The sequence below is a fragment of the Parambassis ranga genome, chromosome 7 (assembly GCF_900634625.1).
Source record: "Parambassis ranga chromosome 7, fParRan2.1, whole genome shotgun sequence".
Classification (NCBI taxonomy): domain Eukaryota; kingdom Metazoa; phylum Chordata; class Actinopteri; family Ambassidae; genus Parambassis; species Parambassis ranga.
This window is the reverse complement of record NC_041028.1, coordinates 11967911-11986867: the sequence shown is the minus strand read 5'-3', so window position 1 is coordinate 11986867 and position 18957 is coordinate 11967911. Positions and strand designations below refer to the sequence as shown.

The following is an 18957-nucleotide window of genomic DNA, read 5'->3' as shown; positions in this document are numbered from 1 at the left end:
CATTTAAAGAGTCTTCAGATGTTAACCTATAAATCATAAAGCACCAAATCCAGAACATGCAAAACTCTCAGTGTTTGGTGTGTGCATGTGAGTCAATCAGTTCTTAATGAGTGCTTAATTGTATGCATGCTCTGTGCACTGGTTTGTTACATATGGTTTGCTTTTGAAGTTAAATCAGACAAATTAGAGGTTCAAATATGGAATAATTTTCTGCAGCAATTTGAAATGGTGATTAGTGTCTAATGAATATGTTGAATACATGCCGACATTCTGGACTGAATGTGTTGTTGGTTTATTATTTAAGCACAGCTGTGTTTGTAAAATAAGCTGCAGTTTCTCCTGTGTGAACAGCACTGCAGGATTTCTTCTTCTTCTTTTTGTATTTCGTTTGTATTTTTTTTGTTTCTGGGGACAATACAGTTCTTCACAATTGGTTGCACATGAAGTGAAAAAGGAGCCAATATGTGCCTTAATGTAAGTTTTACCTCTGCAGCAAGATGCCCACCAGAGCCTTTACATGATGTGTGCCTATGAAAAAGGTGCATGTAGCCAGAACAGAGACTCCTTTGTTTGCATGTCTGGGGTCTTCCACAGCGTACACACTGAGGTAGCAGTTTGACACAGCCAGAAGATTGCATTACACATAACATCTCTGGGCTTTTAAAAAGAGAAAACCGCTAATCAGAAACAGCTTTAAAGGGGCTGTTCACTGTACGCTTCAGACACAATCTGTCCATTCAAACAAGATGTTTCAAGGCTTTAAGTACTGTATGCTTTCTGTACAAAATATGCATATGAACGGCACATATGGAGCTCTTAGGCGGTTAGATGATATTGATGTTTTCCATTTGCTTCATCTGTTAAGGTTTCAGCTTATAAGCGCAAGTGTGGGTGGGTTATTTTGTTGGCCAGCTTTGTTTGTATCTGCCTACACACAAAGATACTAAGGGGGCAGTTTGTTGAATTAAAGATTATTAAACATCTCAATTATCCTGATTGACTGAAATATTCGTGTTAACAATGCAGAGCTTTGGATCACTCAAATAGCTTGGCTCCAGACCTTTGAAACACTCTATCAGATGTTGTTTTAATGAATCATAAATGCTGGTCTGGTGAGTGACGATTCCCTAGTTAGAGAAAAAAAAATCAAACACAGCGTTCTGATTGGACTAAAAATGTAGGAATTTCAGATGAATGCATGGTAGTAAGTGGCAATTCCCTCATGATCAAACTTTCACTTACGTGTAGATACTGTTATATGTAAAACAATGCTGGCTGCAGTGTATATTTTTGCAGCACTATAATAGCTGCAGGAAAATGATCACAGCCAAACCAAAATGGCTCCCTCCGCCACGCCAACACACATTCTAATTTTGTATAATGGACAATAAGTGTTCTTCATTTGGATTCATATCAGGCCTGATCAGTTTGTGCAGACTTGTACCTCCATGTATATTTTTGAATATTTCGCCTGGCCTCTCCTCAGTCTTCAGTTTAATCAGTCCCTGTGGATGCATATTATAGAGACACAAAAGGATGTAGGTTTTGAGAAAATAGCTGGTTACGGATCAAGCTTGAAGGAAGAGGGAGAGCGATCTCCTCCTCTCTTTCATGTTGTACACTTGTTGCTCTGTATCCCTTTGCAGGAGAGGAGGCTTTGGGGCCGCTGGTCTTCACACTACCACCAAGTTTATGCCACAGTGTTTTCTGCTTCCAGGTGTCTTGCTGAGCTGTGTCTCTATTGATTTGGTCGGCTGTAAGAGAACAGTGGCTGATGGTCGAGATCAGAATAGAAACTTCACTTGTTGGATGCAAGCACCCCGTCTTTTCCCTCATCTTTATGCTCCTGTCTGTTTATTTTTGTGTTTTTCTTAACTTCAACACTCCCCCACACTCTCACATTTTCTGTCCTTTTCGTTCTCAGGTATTTCAACCATCCTCACCCTTCCATCCCCTTTCTCCTGAAAAACTCTCACATGCTTCAGCTTCATAAATACAAACATTTACTTCAAGTTCACTTTGTTCCAGGTTACTAAAACCTGATGATCCACACAAACAAATCAGTTTGAGTAACTTTACCTACTACTTTAGCATTTGATGTGACATATTTGTTTATTAGCATATGGGAAACCTTCCAGATTATGAGCCAGGTTTCTATCAGTAGAGTATTGGTGTGTCATTGGGTGTCATTTGGCAGAGTTTTACTAGCACCAGCATGTCCGCAATTAACTTAGTTTAAAGCAGAAATTAGACATTCAAAGATGAGCAGAAGAAAACTACAGCAAGTAGGAGAGGATGAATGTCCCTTCAATCTATTGTATCAACTAAACTTAAAAATTGGACTTTGATGCACTGCTAGCAGTCACATCCATGTAAAGAAAGAGTTTATTTTAAATACATCAATGTGTGATTTATCTGGGTAAATGTGTTAAAGGCAGATAATTGTAGTTCAGTTTAGATGAGAAAACTGATACCACTGTAACATCCATCCATTTTCACAACAGCTTTGTCCTGTATAGGATCATGGGGGGCCTGTCAATAGGCGAGAGGCAGTGTACACCCTGGACAGGTTGCTGGTCTAATGGTCAAATGACCAATTTAGCCAATTTAGAGCCCCCAATTAACCTCCACACAGAAAGACCCCAACCAGATTTGAACCAGAAACCTTACTGTAAGGAAACAGCGCTTACCAGTGCGCCATGTACAATATCAGCCTAAATATATCAAGCTGAATCCAGCAGACAGAAAGCTTAGCTTTGCCAACTGGAAATAATGATTATTTTTTTATCATGTTTGTGAGTAAATTAGATGCATCTTATTAATTGAGCTTTTGGTGTTTATCCTACTCTTGCACAGTGCCTGTTTACACCACTCCCCTAGGAATACAGGGAAAGAGATACTTCTATTAACAGTCGACATGATGATGTTTTGTCAACCAACCATTAATAGAAATCCAGATGTTTGGCCTAAGCAGCCCATTCTCTCTCTCACTCTCGCTTTCGCTCTCATTCTCTCTGAGTCAGAGATACCTCAGTACACCCTGGCACCGTGCACCCAATGTGGGCGATGCTGATGTGAAAAGGCACCGTTACTTAATAGTGACTCACAGTGCACCATTATACCCCCACCACCATAACTCTCTTCATTTCACAACCCTCCCCACCAAACATCCCCTTATTGTTCACTGAATTGTGTTTCTCTTTTCAATTCTCCATCCTTGCATTCTTTCTCTGTAAGAGAAGATAGGGGAACATATGAGACAAAGGATGAAAAATGAAAATTGAGGGTCTGAAAACGCCAACACACATCGCGCTCCTTCTTTGAGGCTGTGCAGAGCCGCTGGCAAGGTCGCCAGTGGAGATACATATTGTACGGCACGTATTTAAATTTCAAGAGACCGTACATTTTCACAAAGTCCACTGAAAAACAGTTTTCAGCTAAACCAGCACTGAGGCATCGATATCTGAAAAAAAAACAATGCTGGAGGAACATCAGAGGAACATCCGCACAAACATCCACACCCATGCTAGGAGGGGGATTGCAAGTTAGAGTCGTAACCAGGGATTGGTGGTTCTTTATGTAGGTCAACTCATGTCAGCCAATAAGTCCAATTACCATCCGTCTCTGAAATAGAACAAGCAGTGACCTCTGCTCTGCTTTCATAGAGGCTGAACGGGATGGAAAGATCCCACAGAACAGGGACTTCAGAATAATTATGTAAAGATTCATTCACAATACAAATAGACGAGAGCCGATGGAAGCTTGAAACGATGTTAGTGTTCATCGAAAGGGGTCTGTGGTGATGTGAGAAGTCAACATTTCCCTTATTCGGAGCGCATGAACACATTCATCTATCTATCTATATCAGCTTTTGATATGAGAGTCTTTACAGAACATTTCTGTCCCACTCTTTTTAGGCGTATTCCCTCGGTTCCCTCCTCAAATACAGCACATACCCCGCAGAAAGGCAGCACTCCCCAAAAACAGCAACTTATCAGCAGCAAGAGTGCACTCAATGATTCATACACTCTTTTAAGAGAACTTGAAACCTTGGCTCTATTTCGGTCCCGGCCTCTCTCTCTCTCCCTCTCTCTCTGTATATATGCAGCACGGTGGAGCACAGGGATTTAGTGGGACTAAGTAGTTTGATATTTCTATTGGTTTTCCGCATGTATTTTCACTCTCTCTTTCCCTCTCTCCTAGTGATCTTTCTCATCATATGGAGACCAAGGTCATGGCTGATTGAAATATAATAGAAGTGTAGACATCTGGCCTAATACTGTGGGAAGTTAAATCTATTTTAATGGCCACTGCCGCAGTGGATTCTCTCTGATGCACTCTTGCGCTTCACTGACAGTAAATCACAATGTTCTCTTATTGCCCTGACTGGAATGAGGGCATAGAGAAAGAACAATGAGGGATCCACATCATTTGTTTTCACCCCCTTGCTTTTTTTTTTCCTCCTCTCCTCCTCTCTGCTCCTCCTCTTCTCCCCTTCTCTCCACTCTGTTTGCGACTCATAAAGCAAGAGGCTTAAAGAGAGTGACATCATGAAAATAAAAATAAAGGGGATTATGAGCAAGCTATTGTGCCATATGTGATTACTGGGGCTTCCATGTTCCCTTGGGGGGGATGAGTGACTACGAGACAACATATTTTATTTATTTATATGATTCTCCCTAATGAATAAGAATAGGAAATGTGGCTTAGACCACAGTATTGCATTCTTTGTCCCAAAAACAAGCAAACATTTAATGTTTGGTCCAAACATTAAAGAATATTTTATTTCTCTCTGTTTCCATACAAAGATCAGAGATATTTTTTTTACCTTTCATCTTTGATCTTAAAGTGAGTTGATTTTTTTTTTCTTAAATTGAACTGACATAAATGTTTGGCACATGGCCTTTTTTCACACCTTTTCAAAATACTTCCTTTGCTGCCGTGTTTTTAGAGTTCACGTACAATCCAGTGCAGGTCCACCCACATCTGCAATAGAGAGTCAGGTCCTTTTTACCCACCTAAATGAGATCCATTTTGATGTGACATTTGAGAGAATTACCAGTGCATGGGGGAGCAGCGAAGAGGTTAGCTCACTCTTTTGCTATTGGATGAAGCCCACCACATCCCACCTGTCCTTTAGTGACGGACACTACCTATGACCCTGAGCTACTATCGGACGTGGTGAAATGCCCCCTCCCCGTGCACACACTTCACTTATCCCAGTTCTGTCTTTCTGTCAGTCAACACGGCAGGTCTTCTCTTCCATTCTCTATTGTACTGCCTGCTTCTCTTGATACATCACCCAAATGGAGTTCCTTGTCGTTTCAAAGCCGGGTCAGATAGCCTCCATGGACCCCGCACACCAGCACTGTAATGGTTACTTGTGCAGCTCAAACACCCATTGATGATAAGTTTGATTTCTGCCCTTTCTCTGCTCTGCAAGATTCATCTTTGAAGGTGAATTTTGAATGATTTACTGTTGCCATCCTTCTATCTGGAATATACAGACTGGACGTGAAGAACCTTTATATATGCATGGCCAGCTGTTGTTTGTCACTAAAACCATGCTGCTCTGTCACTTCCTTTTTTAAACAAAGAAGCATATGGCTGGATGACTTTCCATAGGACATTGTATACTCATTCAAAGTTATGTGTTTTTTGACACAAAGGAGTGTTTTTTTCTGATTTTTTAAAAGTGTTTGGTTTTACACAGAAAAGCTGAAGCTGCAATAACCAAGTCCATCAGTGACAGCCGGCTCTTGTCTTTGGACAATTTGTCCCCCGTCAGCCATGACAGGCTCTCTAGTATACTGTGCAACATTTTCATTCTCCTCCCTTTGACGAACACATCATTGTTCCCAGATGAGCTGTCTTCAACTAAACACCTCATAGGCCACGAATGACTTCATCACCAAACTAATGACTTCATCTCATGGTCCCGGCTATTTGTGTCAGGAAAACTTTTAGCTAAGCTGATTAATGTGTTTCCACTTAAAGATAACTTCATTACTTTAGCGGTCTTGACAAGGTGGAGCTGTGTTTGGCTGCAGAGACTTTATAACCTACAAAAATCATTAAGGTGAATTTTCAGTTGTGGGCTTAGCTAGCTAAGTGTTGCTACAGACAGTAACCTCAACAACATGCACACTAGCCTAACACATAGTAAACATATGACTGGTACCATTACACTTTTGTTAAACACACATTTTGTAATAAACTATTCTGTTTAATAAAATCACATTTAAATAAGACATTTTTATTGTAATTCACACTGGAAAAGGTCCATCAAAACCCACTAACATCTGTCTTTCATAACAAAAGATGTAACTGGCATTTACTCACAGGTCAAACTATTCAGTAGACGTATTTCTCAGATCGAAGGGAACATAGGTGGGCGTGCTAATTTCCTTTTCCGGTCCTCCTTCACATTTCTTCTTAAACGAAGCATCAGTTTGGGAGGATGTGGTACTGAATGTTGCCCCCATGGTTTATTCATTTAACAATGCTAGTTTAGATACATTCTTCTAAGGTTGCATGACTAGAAGTCATCCATATTTTGTCAGTGTTGATGTGTATAAAAACTGAAAAACGGTTTTGAATGATGCGAATCATCTCACTCAAACAAAAAGAGATGGTTCGTGCATGATAAGAGTCAATATCCTTCAGAACAACATGTCTCCTAACTGTGTTTGTGTGTGTTCTGATGTGTCTTAAAATATTTTGGCTGGGTGCAATGATTATAAATTGGGTAAAAGAATTTCTATAAGAAGACTTCAAAAGGTCCAAAGTAATGTCCTTGTCCTGAAAGATGACAGATTTGCTTAAATTTCACCTCTGCAGAAAAGGGGGAGCAGAGGGGGGAGGAAGGGGGAGGGGGGGTGAAGGTTACAGCATGAGAAGGCTGAATCAACATTTGGCGTTTCTTTCTGACCCCTTTCTCTTTTATCAACTCTTCTCTATGTCCTGAAAGACAGTATATTTATGAATTATTTATCTATGTTTGAAAATGTTAAAATTGTGATGTCCTTGTCCCGTGTCTGTATCTCCAAGGGCATCGAAAGAAGCGAGGGGGGGCACAAAAGCAAAGGAAGGCGCAGTCATATAACAGCCTCTGACCCTATTTAAATCTTTCTTTTACAATAAAAGAGTGTTGTGTTTGATTGTATTATTGGATCAATCCTGAACTGAAGCTGTAGAGATGTGTAAATGATATTGTTAACACTGCTTCAGCATCACTGTACTGGTTAACAAAAGATGAAGAAACAAAAATGATGCATGCTACATTTAAACATTTTTTTTTAAAGATTTTAAGTATTATTTAGGGCGTGTGTTTTATCACTCATCATCTCTACCTTCTTTTCATCTCTGGGTTGCATCATACATTAGAGCACTCGTTCCCATCCTTTGTAGCTCGTAACCCTCACAGCCAAGCGGTGCATATAAACAACACATCCTCGAGTGACAGAATAGGACATAAAAATTACAAATCTGTGAACAAAGTCAAAGTCTGATCATGGTTTAGCATAAAAGAGGCTACATAAACTAGAGAAAGAGAGAAGCTTCTCTGGCATTTTACATTCACCATTTTCCCCAATCACAGTGCTGGGGACACTCTACAGTCACAGGGTCTTGTAAGCTTTCAGCATTCCAGGCACCTGATGATCTGTCATCTGTGTATATGTATATACTAAATTTCACAGGCCAGTGAAATTTGCTTGTTTTTTTATTTGTTAACTATAATAAGAAATGACAGCAACTGTAAACGTTAGATAGTGAAAACCTAACTTTTATCATGGGAAAAATAACTGTCAGTGATGATATTTGTAAGCAAGCAATGAGTAGAAAACAGCACACCCTCCAGTAAACATACTCCATTTTTTTCTTTTTCTTATTATTATATTATTATTATTATACTCTCCCTAATGATAGTGCACATTATGAGACTTTTATCCTGTCTTCAAGCACCAGTTTTGTTGGGTGTCGACATCATAGCTATTCCTCAACATTTTCTGTGCCATTTGTTTGCTAAAAATATTTGTTTGCAAGATGAATTGCAGCACTGGCAGGCGAGATGACAGCCTACACGAAGATGATATTGAATTGATTTCTGAAATGTTGCAGAACGGACTAGTTGATGTGTACCACGAGACATGAATAATAAAAATTCTATTAAAAAGCTCTTGAATGGCTGACACCGGAATATTATTTGTGATGATTAATTTTCTTCAGTCATTATAAAGGGGAGTTGGCATCAGATTGCCTCTGACAAAATTGCTTTTCACTCCCTGGTGAATACCCTCAGTATGCTTTTTGAGAGCACAAAACCATATTTCTCAGTGCAATATTATGTCAAGATAGGCCGTGGAAGAGATACTGCTCATGTATCACCTTATTAGCAGCATAACGTCTTTGCTGTTTTAGCTGCTGGGGGGAATTTGGATATTCTGCCTACATGACAAGAGCTGTGAGGTTTGTTTAGTCCAGTTTTTCTATTTCTAAACATATGATTGGTGCTATAATTATATGAGATTATAAAACAGCCGCTGAGTGACTGTCGGTGTGTGTTTTTCCACGTAATAAATTTGATTAACGGGATTTTAAAGGCGTGCGGGCTGATACTTTGTTGCTTCAAAGCTGTCAAGATTTCTGAGGCGACATGATTCTGTACAACAGCTGTTGTTGTCTAACTAATTAATTTTGCTGCGTACATTTGTGCTGAATGAATTCTTTACACTTTTCTAAGTGCAACAATTTGCATTTCTAATTATTTTTATTTTCAGCAAAACAGACTGAATTGACTGCTGCAGTTCAGTGTCATTTGCAAGTGCTGCAAACACAAATCCAAACAACAAAAACAGGTGCATTTAAAAGCTAATTACGAAGCTTTTTAATTACTCTGGAACATATTTTCTTAGCTGTTTCTCGACTCCCAATGAAAATTACATCACTATTAAAATGTATAACATTACAACTGTCTTCTTTGCACCTGTTTAAAAGGCTGAAATAAGAAATGCAGATAAGTCTTGTGATTGTGCACAGTAGTATCGAGGTGGACCATTGATTGTGTAAATACATATGGATGATGGGATTCCAGCTTCACCCATTGCACATAATTAAGGGCAAAATATCTCACCTATGGGACTGGTGACCTGTCCAGGGTGTACCCCGCCTCTCACCCGCAGATAGCTGGGATAGGCTCCAGCCCCCTGTGACCCTGCACTGCAGGACAAAGCGGGTTCAGATAATGGATGGATGGATATCTCACTTATGGGCGCTGCCATTTTGAAAAGAGACAGAAGCAATAAACCCTCTCCATAATAATGTATATGAGGATTCTTTTATTTTTTTGTTGGGTATGTGCGTTACCCAGTAACATGCTGCTGGTAGGGTTTATGACCTATACACTTGTGGGGAATTGTGATGTCATCCATATTTATACAGTCTAGGAAGTAGATTACATTTTTACCTGTAAACTTAAACTGTTCTTGTAGCATAAGTGATTAAAGGCTTGATTTTTAAATTGTCTTTGTTTTGTTTCTCTTGTTTCTCAGAGCTACTCCAGTCAGGGCAGAGGCAGTGGTGGTGGTGGTGGTGGTGGAGGAGGAGGAGGAGCTGGGGATGAAGACTACGAGATTCCCCCCATCACACCCCCAAACCATGCCGACCCTTCCCTGCTCCACCTCATGGAGCATGAGTCAGGTTACCCCTTTCACTCCCTGCCTCACAATGGCCTGCTCAACACCTACTCCTATCCTGAGCTGCCCGCCCTCATGATGTCCAACATGCTGGGTCAGGACAGTCACCACCTCTCTGGGCCTATGCACACGGTGAGGAGGTTTTTTTTTCTGCCTGTCTCTTTTCATTTGTGGCCTGGTATGATCATGCAAGTCAAGTGCTTCTTAGTCTTTGTGGTCAGAGGGTTGGAATTTAGCCAAAGTAAGTTGCATTTTCTCTCAAGGTTTCAAAGCTCCTCTCATAAAAAGATCAGTCTTTAACCTTCTAATTATGCATTTAAATAAACAGTAAAATGGTTCATTCTTCTGCGTGCTTAATCTCTCATATCATCTTCTATTAGAGAGCTAATTAACCTGGTTGGAGACTAGGGAAGCTGAAACACTGAAGTCAGAGCAAGGCCAGAGCCTATACATGCAACATTTATAAACACAGAGAGCTGCTGCCTTCTTCACAGCTATACAGCTGCGTAACTCAAAGATTTCACCACCTCAAAGTGAGCCAAGAAAGGGAGCAAGAAACTCAGCGTTGCACATTTTCATTCGCTACGATCGGCAAAGTGAGGAAAAAAAATAACAGAAAGCAAAGGAACAGGGTAAGGACGGGAGGCAGGTTTTGAACAGAAAAATCTTGGGTGTGGGGAGGAGGGTGTCCCTTATCAGCTACTTTTTCTTTTCAAAAAGATTCTGAGGACCCCCACTCACCCCCTCCACCATAAGGGACTTTCTCTTGTGTTAAACATGCTTCAGACTGAACATGTAAACACCCCTGGCGAACACATTGAAAAGCTTTAATCATAGGATCGAATCAGATGAATTATAGATGGCCTGTGTGGTGAATTATTCAACGTTATATACTTTCATCTGACATAAATATTACTTTTTTCTTTCTGCCCTCTATCATGAATATTTATGCTTTAATGTGAGCATCCGTGACATTTATCCTCTGTTAATCAGGTCTTATGTGATTTTCAGAATCAAACTGCATAAGTTGCTTGCTCTCTTTTTTTCAGTGGGTGGTAGCTAAGGCCTCCATTAAAGCCAGCCTTCAGGATTAGGTCACAATCCACCAGCTACTGTGCTTGAATATGCTGGAGGTGCAGGCGAAAGATCCCGTTGGAACATTTACACTTAATCTGCATTTTAGTGTTGACAGATGGTTCAACAATGCTTTTGCTAACAACAACATGATATAGCACCTAGCCCGGATGCATGTGTACAGTCTTCTGTGTGATGTACACAGGTATGGAGGGAAGCGGTCCTTTTTGTACCATTTCAGAAGCAAACAGAGGGAGTGCCTGCTTCTTAAACAGCTTTTGTTTCACCTTTGCAATTATTTATTTTCAAATAGCCCTTCAGGGTAATGTTCCATTTTCTTATTTCACACCCCCTTTTCTCATAAATGAACCGTCAAAGCAATAAATCACTGCACAAACAGAGACTTGCACACACTGTGAAAGGTCCAGAGATTTATGTAACACATTCATGTTTCCCACTTCCACATTTTAGTACTACTCTAGCAGAGGCTGGCTAATAATAGCCGCTATTAATATTTCTTGTTGCCTAGCAACCCTACCAAGTAATAGCTTACTCTGGAAAAATAGATGACCGATAAGGAAGGAGGAGGAGGAGGGTGTGGGGTGGTTGGAGTGGGGGGGGGGGATTCAATTCATTTATTATCTCCTGGGACAAGAGGAGCTTATTTCTGAGGCTGAGGAATAGGAAAGTAGGCTGTATATTGAGAAATATTTTAAAGCAATTGGAGATGACGTTATTTTCATTTTGGTTCCATTAGGGATGTTTCATTTGATGTTTCCCCAGCAAAGTCAATTAACCTTAATTTCATACTGATAAAGGTATAATAAGGAAGATTGGATTTATGTCTGCTGCATGCTTAAAGAATAATATGGGTGGATGGAAGCAAGCTTGCCGTGTAACCGGGGTCAGAAATGAAGAGACGGGTGTTTACCTTTGTTGTTGTTGTATTGACAAAAGCCTTACAATAAACTCCTAAAATTGGAGGAGATAGCTGGAAAACCAAAGCCCTAATCATTCAACAGTCTTCTTTCACCACCTCCAAAGAAGCAAATAAAAAGTCGACAGCGTTACCTTAAGGATACGCTTCTCTTCAATAACATCTATCCTTCACTGCACATTTAAAACCTCCTACAAGTACAAGCTCAGCTGGAGCAACAGATACGCTTCATCTCAAGGGAGGCTGTTGCTGGTTTTTGTACAACATTTAGCCTAAGGCTAAAGCTCTGTAAACTTCTCCCTGCTTTGGGATTCTCTTTTTCAGCTCACATCGATCCTACAGCAAACACCGTTAAATCATCACAGGATTGAGAGCACAGGAATGACCATCATTATGCTGCATGGGCACGTCATTTTGCATGCTTTAGTCTGGAATATTTAATATCATAATCTTTTCGATATATAACATGCATTATGTTTTCATCTAATCCTGTCTTTTACAGCTAAATTTATTCTGGCAACTTCTTCTTTTCCATCTTTTATGACTCAACGTGGACCTGAAACATTAGCTGCTTTATCAAAAAGATGTGTAGCGGATTGGAGAAGCAGGTGACAAACATAAGCATTTCAGATCCTGTTTGTGCGATACATCATATAATTTTTTTTTTCTCTTTTCATTTTCAACTGGCAGCACTTTGTTCAGGTATAGGGGTTGATCCTTTCTGCTGCAGTACACTGCATGTTGTTCATAATAGTCTTAACTGTCAGTTTTGAGCCATTTCTTAGATGTGAAATTGCACCTTTTTACAAGGACTCCAACTAGCAGAAGCATCAACATTGGCGTTATAAAAGACAGAGCTGTCCATCAGACATGAAATGCTCTTACATTCTCATAACTCCTCCCCACACCGCTGACCTACTCTGTCAGCCTCTATGAAGTGAGGCAGAAAGAGCCCAGTCTTGGATGACTGGTTACTGTGAAATGTAACATGCTGTCGTGTGAATGCTCATTGCTGAGGGAGAATCCCTGTCTCACCCATAGTTGTCAGCATTTCTGCCATTCCGGCATTGGGGGGTAGAGGTGGTAACCAGGGGTCTCATGTTCAACAAGCCCCCTGATCGTTCAGGTCTGGCTTATGGTACAGCAGAGGGGGAGATGCCAGTGGAAAAAAAAATAAAAAAAAGGGGAGGAGAGACCCTCGCCGGCAGACAGTAATGAGAGGTCGACGAGGAGTTTGTAGATCAGTCCCAACGTGAAGCCTTGAGGGGTGTCAGCGTGTTTAAATATTGAAACAGAGCACCAGCCCCTGTCTCATTACCGGTGTAATGAGGCTGGTTAGGAGGAAAGCCCTGCTGTATAAAAAAAAAAAAAAAAAAATCAGCTGTCAGTTGTACAAGTTTATGCCCTGTGTGCATTCAGATGATTTCTGGTAGGAGTTTTGTTGGGCTTTGTTATGTGCTTTTTTTGTAGTTTTGGCAAATGATATGTGCCTTTAACAAGCCATCAAACAGTGGCAGTTACTGTTGACAGCAGAATTTTACATTTCAGATTTCTTTATTATCACTCCTCATATACAGAGATATGAGCAGCCATTCGAGGTTCATGCTCCTTTATGTCTGGTTATGATCAAGTAAAATCGATTTATCAATACTTAATCTAAGTATTGTAGAGACAGTCTCAGCCCATTGAATGTTTTTTATTAGGTTATTAGGTATTATGGTTTATCTTAAAATGCATCCTTTTACAAAACTGTGAAGGCAGACGTCTCCATTTTCTATATTACCATGACAGGACAGGACATGAACCTTAAGAGGTCAACAGCATTGTTTCTTTCTGCTTATCACATACATAATAAGGTGCACTATTATCTAAAAGATGTCCTTTATGGACATAATTATGCCACATAATGACTAATAACAGCCATTCAATGGGCTGACAAATTTAAAATAATCATAATTGCAGCCTGAAAGCATTAGTACATGTATATACAATAATGTAAATGGTTGCACATGCAAGCTCAACATAAGTGTGTGTGTGTGTTTACAGTCTTCGTCAAATGACTGTGATGACAGATGTGGTTTTTGGTAATAGATTATGACTCAATCAATACATTACAGAGATCAAAGTGAGATTATCTGTGTGTGTTTTTGGTATTTTATCCAAAAAGCGCACAACCTGAGAGAGTGTATAATGGGTATTTATTCACTGCATGTAAGGTATATATATATGTTTAAGCAGGGCTGAGAGAATTTAGTTTTAAAAAATGTTGCTGTAAATTTTGATTTGATTTGACATCGCTTGCTCCAAGCAGCTGGATTAGTCCTGTTTTTTTTCTCTTTTAAATTGAAACAGCAATCCTTTTTTTCACTGTAGGTTTTAGACATATCTCATATGACCTGCTTGCTCTGCTGCCTTTCACTACGATAGATATGACATCTCGGTGACGTTCCCAGATAAATCACTTTTTTGTAGAATAGTAGAAATATTTTCTGTTGTGACTTTCCATTTCACAAAAAGACAGATGCCCTTCAGTGCAACGCTCCACAACAGGGGTGAACAATGTGTCTTGTAGTTGTCAAAAGAAATGACAGCGAGATAATTGGTAGGGCACCTCTGTTTCGTCTAAACTGAAACAAATAGCTTCCAAAGAGAATTACGCTTTAAAAAGTAAAGCTTTGTTTTTGTGCGGCTTATTATGCAGGGCTCCCAGTGAAGTAATGAAGACGAGCATTAACGGATTGAGCATTAAAAACAAATGCACATTCATTGCGGTTCATGAATATTCATGGAACTAATTCAAATAACCTTAGGCAACTGTTACGTCTAATGAATATTTAAAACAGCTTGGTCACAGAGATTTGAACACTGCATTATATCTGACTTTCTGGGATCATAATATACAAGGGTAAACAATTAGGACTGGCAAAAACAGATTTGAGTGGTATTCAGAATACATCTGGAAAACAACATCCCATGTTGTCACATTAGTTATGGGCCATTGCTGCTCCAAAGGAGAACGTGATGACATGCAAGAGGACGACAGAGTGTGAAAAATTGTCCATAAGCTTAATAATTGCTGAAATGATTAGTTGATTAATCAATTATTAAATCAGTGACACATTATCTGTCATTTATTGTTTAATACTAAACCACCAACATTTTTCTGATGGTGATGATCCAATCAAACGTTTGATTGACATATCTGACGTAAATGCAAATACGTGATAATGCAGAGTTAATCTTTGCAGAAATAAAAATTAAAAATAACTTGTTTTCTTTATTTTGACTTTTTGTGCTGGCTTGGCCAGAAAGGGCAAAAGCAGCCCCAGAGGTTGTGACATGTTTACATTTATCATGCTGGTTTTAGAAAAAAAAAATACAATAAAATAAAGCCTTACCCTGTGAGTAGGAGAATCCCACACTGGCCACTTTAAAGGGGGCTTCGCCTGCTTCCTTTGAGGGATCAGTGTGGTGACTCGTCCTCCTCGCCACCACTGCAACGCTAATTAGGCCCACCACAAAGCCAGCCTGTGGGGATAATGTCCCATTATTAGAGTCATTTGTTTCAATTAACCGCTCTGTGATTCTACAATAGCACTGCGCAGCCCAGCGCAAAGAAGCCATTACTCTCGCCCAAGGAACCAATGATGTCTGGGACAAGAGTGTTTGTGAGACGGCTGCAGATACCTGCTAATGCCAGTGGTTGTGCTTCCAGGCTCCACATACAGCTCAGTCACTGATCAGTTGTTTCAGTGCTGGCAGAGGGAAAAACTTCTTTTTCATATCTTTTTCCAGAGCTTTTAAAAGCTGTTTGTGGCTTTGTTGTTTCTGAAATGTTTTGGATTCTGTTCTTGTGCTTCTCACTGTGAACTGATCTGAAGATTTGCACAAGGATTGTTGACTTGAGCATGAACCAGGGAGAACTATAGGCTGTTTATGTTCCCTTTTATACATGCTGAAAGCTTTGTGGTTGACTGAATTACTATTCTGCTACTGTATACTTATGGGGCTCAAGTCATTTTTAGACTGCAATCAGGTTACTTTGTGAGCATGAAGCTCTCTTTTACTGAAAGTGGACAAAGAAAGCGAATTTGCTTTGACAACATCTCTCCACTGGGCAATCTGGGAATTGCAAAATGACAATTAGTCTAGTGCCTTTCTGGCCACCAACAAACAGCTCTAGATAAAAGCTGTTTGTACTGTTTGTGCACTGTTATAGTGCCTGCTGTTGGTCACAGCTGGAGGCTGAAAGAGGCTACTAGTTGCAGGTTGCATAAGGCATGTGTGTGAGAGAGTTTGTGATTTGTTGTCTCGTGTAAGAGGCATAACTGTCTTTGTATAAGTGGCTTTGATATCAGGTTTAGAGCTTAGAGATGCTTCAAACAGCCAAATCAGGTACAAAAATTAACATGTTTCTTGTAACACCTCTCCTTTCTGATCATTTGCATAATGTTTTCATCAGCTATGAGCTTTGCTTAATAACACCTCAATGTTTTTTGGACATTCAAGAGCAGCAGCACAAAGACGCTTATCAACTCTTAAATGCTCCCGAATACACTGTTTCAGAGCACTTCTCGGTCTTTTCAACACTAGATAATGGAAACTTCGATTGATACCAAGAGGTTGCTGCCCTGTGATGCCTCTGTTGCCAGGCTCTCTCATTGGCTTTCTCCCCCCGCTGCGCAGATGTTTACAAAGAGACATCACCAGCTCACATTAAAGGGTTCAAGTTGTCCCCTCGGGCTGTTGCTATGGAAATAACCCTGCTATGGTCGCTCATTCATGTTTGATTAATTGTTTTTCCTTTCTGTGCTGTTGCCTCTACAAAGGCCTCATCATGGGAACATATCATCTTGAAAACAAACAATAGGAAAAGATGAATGCGTCCAAATCTGTTTTGTTGGAGATATTCTCTCTTTCCATTTTGACATTTTGTGGATGTTGTGAGGTGATAAAAGTCTATCAGGGTTATGTTAATATTGAGTGTGAGGCCATACAATTATAAATATCTGTACACATTTATGTTTCCCAGGCTTACCTGGGCAGAAAATAAGCATTTTTACCTTTTTTCCTCTCTTAAATTGCACAGTGTAGTGCTGAGCTACAGCAACCCACTGGGGCCAATTAGGATGCCAGCAGAGCCAGGAAGTGCATAGCAGATGCTTTTGCCACTATTTATTAAAATCCAATCTGCGGGGGCCCCTCCAACAGCTCGTTAAACTACCCGTTAATCTAATTAGCTCTCACTTGCCACTGTTTTCACCACATTACCAAATACAAGGGCCTCGACTTTGCAATTTAGGCTGATTAACCCTCTGGAGTCAATTGACGCGCCTGCGCGTCTTTTTCACATGGCCAATTTAAGATCACGTGGCAGCAAGAAACAGCGTCGCTGAGTCTCTGTTTTAGTTTGTGTTAAAAGTGGGGACTTCAAACTATATACAGGTTTTTAAATTGTTTTAATATGTCAAGTAAAACCCGAGTTATGATAAAAAAATATAAACGTTTTTTCATGAACATTTTCGCCACATTCGCTGGGTGTTTACTGCGAGTTTTATGCGAGCAGATAGAGGAAACACCGGCGTAAGAGCAGCTTTGACCGGCATGACGTGACATGACACCCTCTTTGCTATTGGTGGAAAAATGCACCACGTCAACCAATCAGGAAATGTTTATGGGACCACGTGGTATTTAGTTGCTAAGGGAAGATTGTGGGAGAAAAGCCGGCGAATGACAGATAGTGATAGCGATAGCGAGTTTGGACAAGCGACAGATTTCAGATATTTAGCGTGTTTGGAGTGTGTAGTTAGTGTGTGGTGAAGTGTGTTTAGTGTGTAGTGCAGTGTGATCTAGTTGTTTTAGTGTTTTGTGCGTCATGAGACGGTTTTTGAATGTGGAGCAGGCAGTGCAGCTCTTCTTTGAGCTGGAAGGCGCAGAGGGAGACACGGGGACAGCGTCTGAGCCAGAGAGTGAGTTTGATGACGAAGTGGATGATCCGTCTTTTGTTTTGGAAGAGGAGATAGAGAATGAGGAGCCCCCGATGTGTGCACCGAGAGCTACTGGGCGGTCTACACAGATGAAGGCACGGCTTGGCACGCCCAGCAGGTCCAGATCTCCGCTGACTCCGGTAGCAGAGCCACGCCTCCTCTCTGAGCCCTGGAAGACACAGGACGATCCTGACACTGCCCCATCTGTAAGCAGGTTTCAGCCTCGCCGAACACCAGGAGTCCAGGTGGAAACATTTTCCTCCCAGAGTCCAAAAGACCTTTTTCTGTTGTTTTTTGCCACTGACACAGTGAGCACAATTTGCAGAAACACCAATAAAAATGCTGCAAAAAACAAGGAATTAGGAAAAAAATACAATTGGACTGACATAGACATGGAAGATCTGTACAAATTTTTTGGTCTCCTGATCTATATGTCGTTGGTGTCACTGCCAAGTCTCCAGGACTACTGGAGACAGAATCATATTTTGTCTGTGCCTCTTCCAGCCAAAGTGATGGCAAGAGACAGGTTCCGCTCCATATTTTGGAATATCCACCTCAGTGACCCTGAGGAGGATGTGGAAAATGACAGAAAGAAAGGAACAGCAGGTCATGACAAACTGTTCAGAGTCAGGCCTCTGTATGATGACATCCTCAGTGCCTGCCTGGCCTATTACCACCCGAGGAGGGAGCTGGCTGTGGATGAAAGGATGGTGGCAACTAAAGCAAAAACTGGCATGACACAATATATAAAGGACAAGCCAACTAAATGGGGGATGAAACTTTTTGTATTGGCTGAGTCAAGCAGTGGCTACACCATCAGGTTCAGCATTTATACAGGCAAGTCTGTGACTGCAAGTGAGCATGGGCTGTCTTATGATGCTGTAATGAGCCTTATTCAGCCATCCTGTCTTGGCACTGGTTACCACATTTACATGGACAATTTTTACACCAGTCCCAAACTGTTGATGGACCTGGCCAGCATGAAGTTCGGAGCATGTGGCACCTACAGGGAGAGCAGAAAAGGATGCCCCAGAGGGAGGGGAAATGCTCTCACCAAGAAATGTGGAAGAGGGTCTGTGAGATGGATCAGAGAGGGCCCACTTCTGTTTGTGAAGTGGATGGACACACGGGAGGTGTCTGTATGCTCCACCATCCATCCTGCATTTTCTGGAGAGACTGTGTCAAGGCGGGTGAAGAACAGAGATGGTCGTTGGGCTGTGAGAGACATTCCCTGTCCTACAGCAGTCACAGCCTACAATAAGAA

General features: G+C 40.8%; 1 protein-coding gene across 3 annotated transcripts in view; it reads left to right on the top strand.

Moving 5' to 3' along the window:
• The window catches only part of LOC114438963 (TOX high mobility group box family member 2-like), a 69345-nt gene that overhangs the window by 36617 nt on the left and 13771 nt on the right, over positions 1 to 18957 (top strand). For all 3 annotated transcript variants that reach the window (XM_028410634.1, XM_028410635.1, XM_028410636.1), the window contains one exon: positions 9552 to 9827. In XM_028410634.1, the coding sequence (XP_028266435.1) occupies positions 9552 to 9827 (276 nt within the window). The remainder of the gene's footprint in view (positions 1 to 9551; positions 9828 to 18957) is intronic.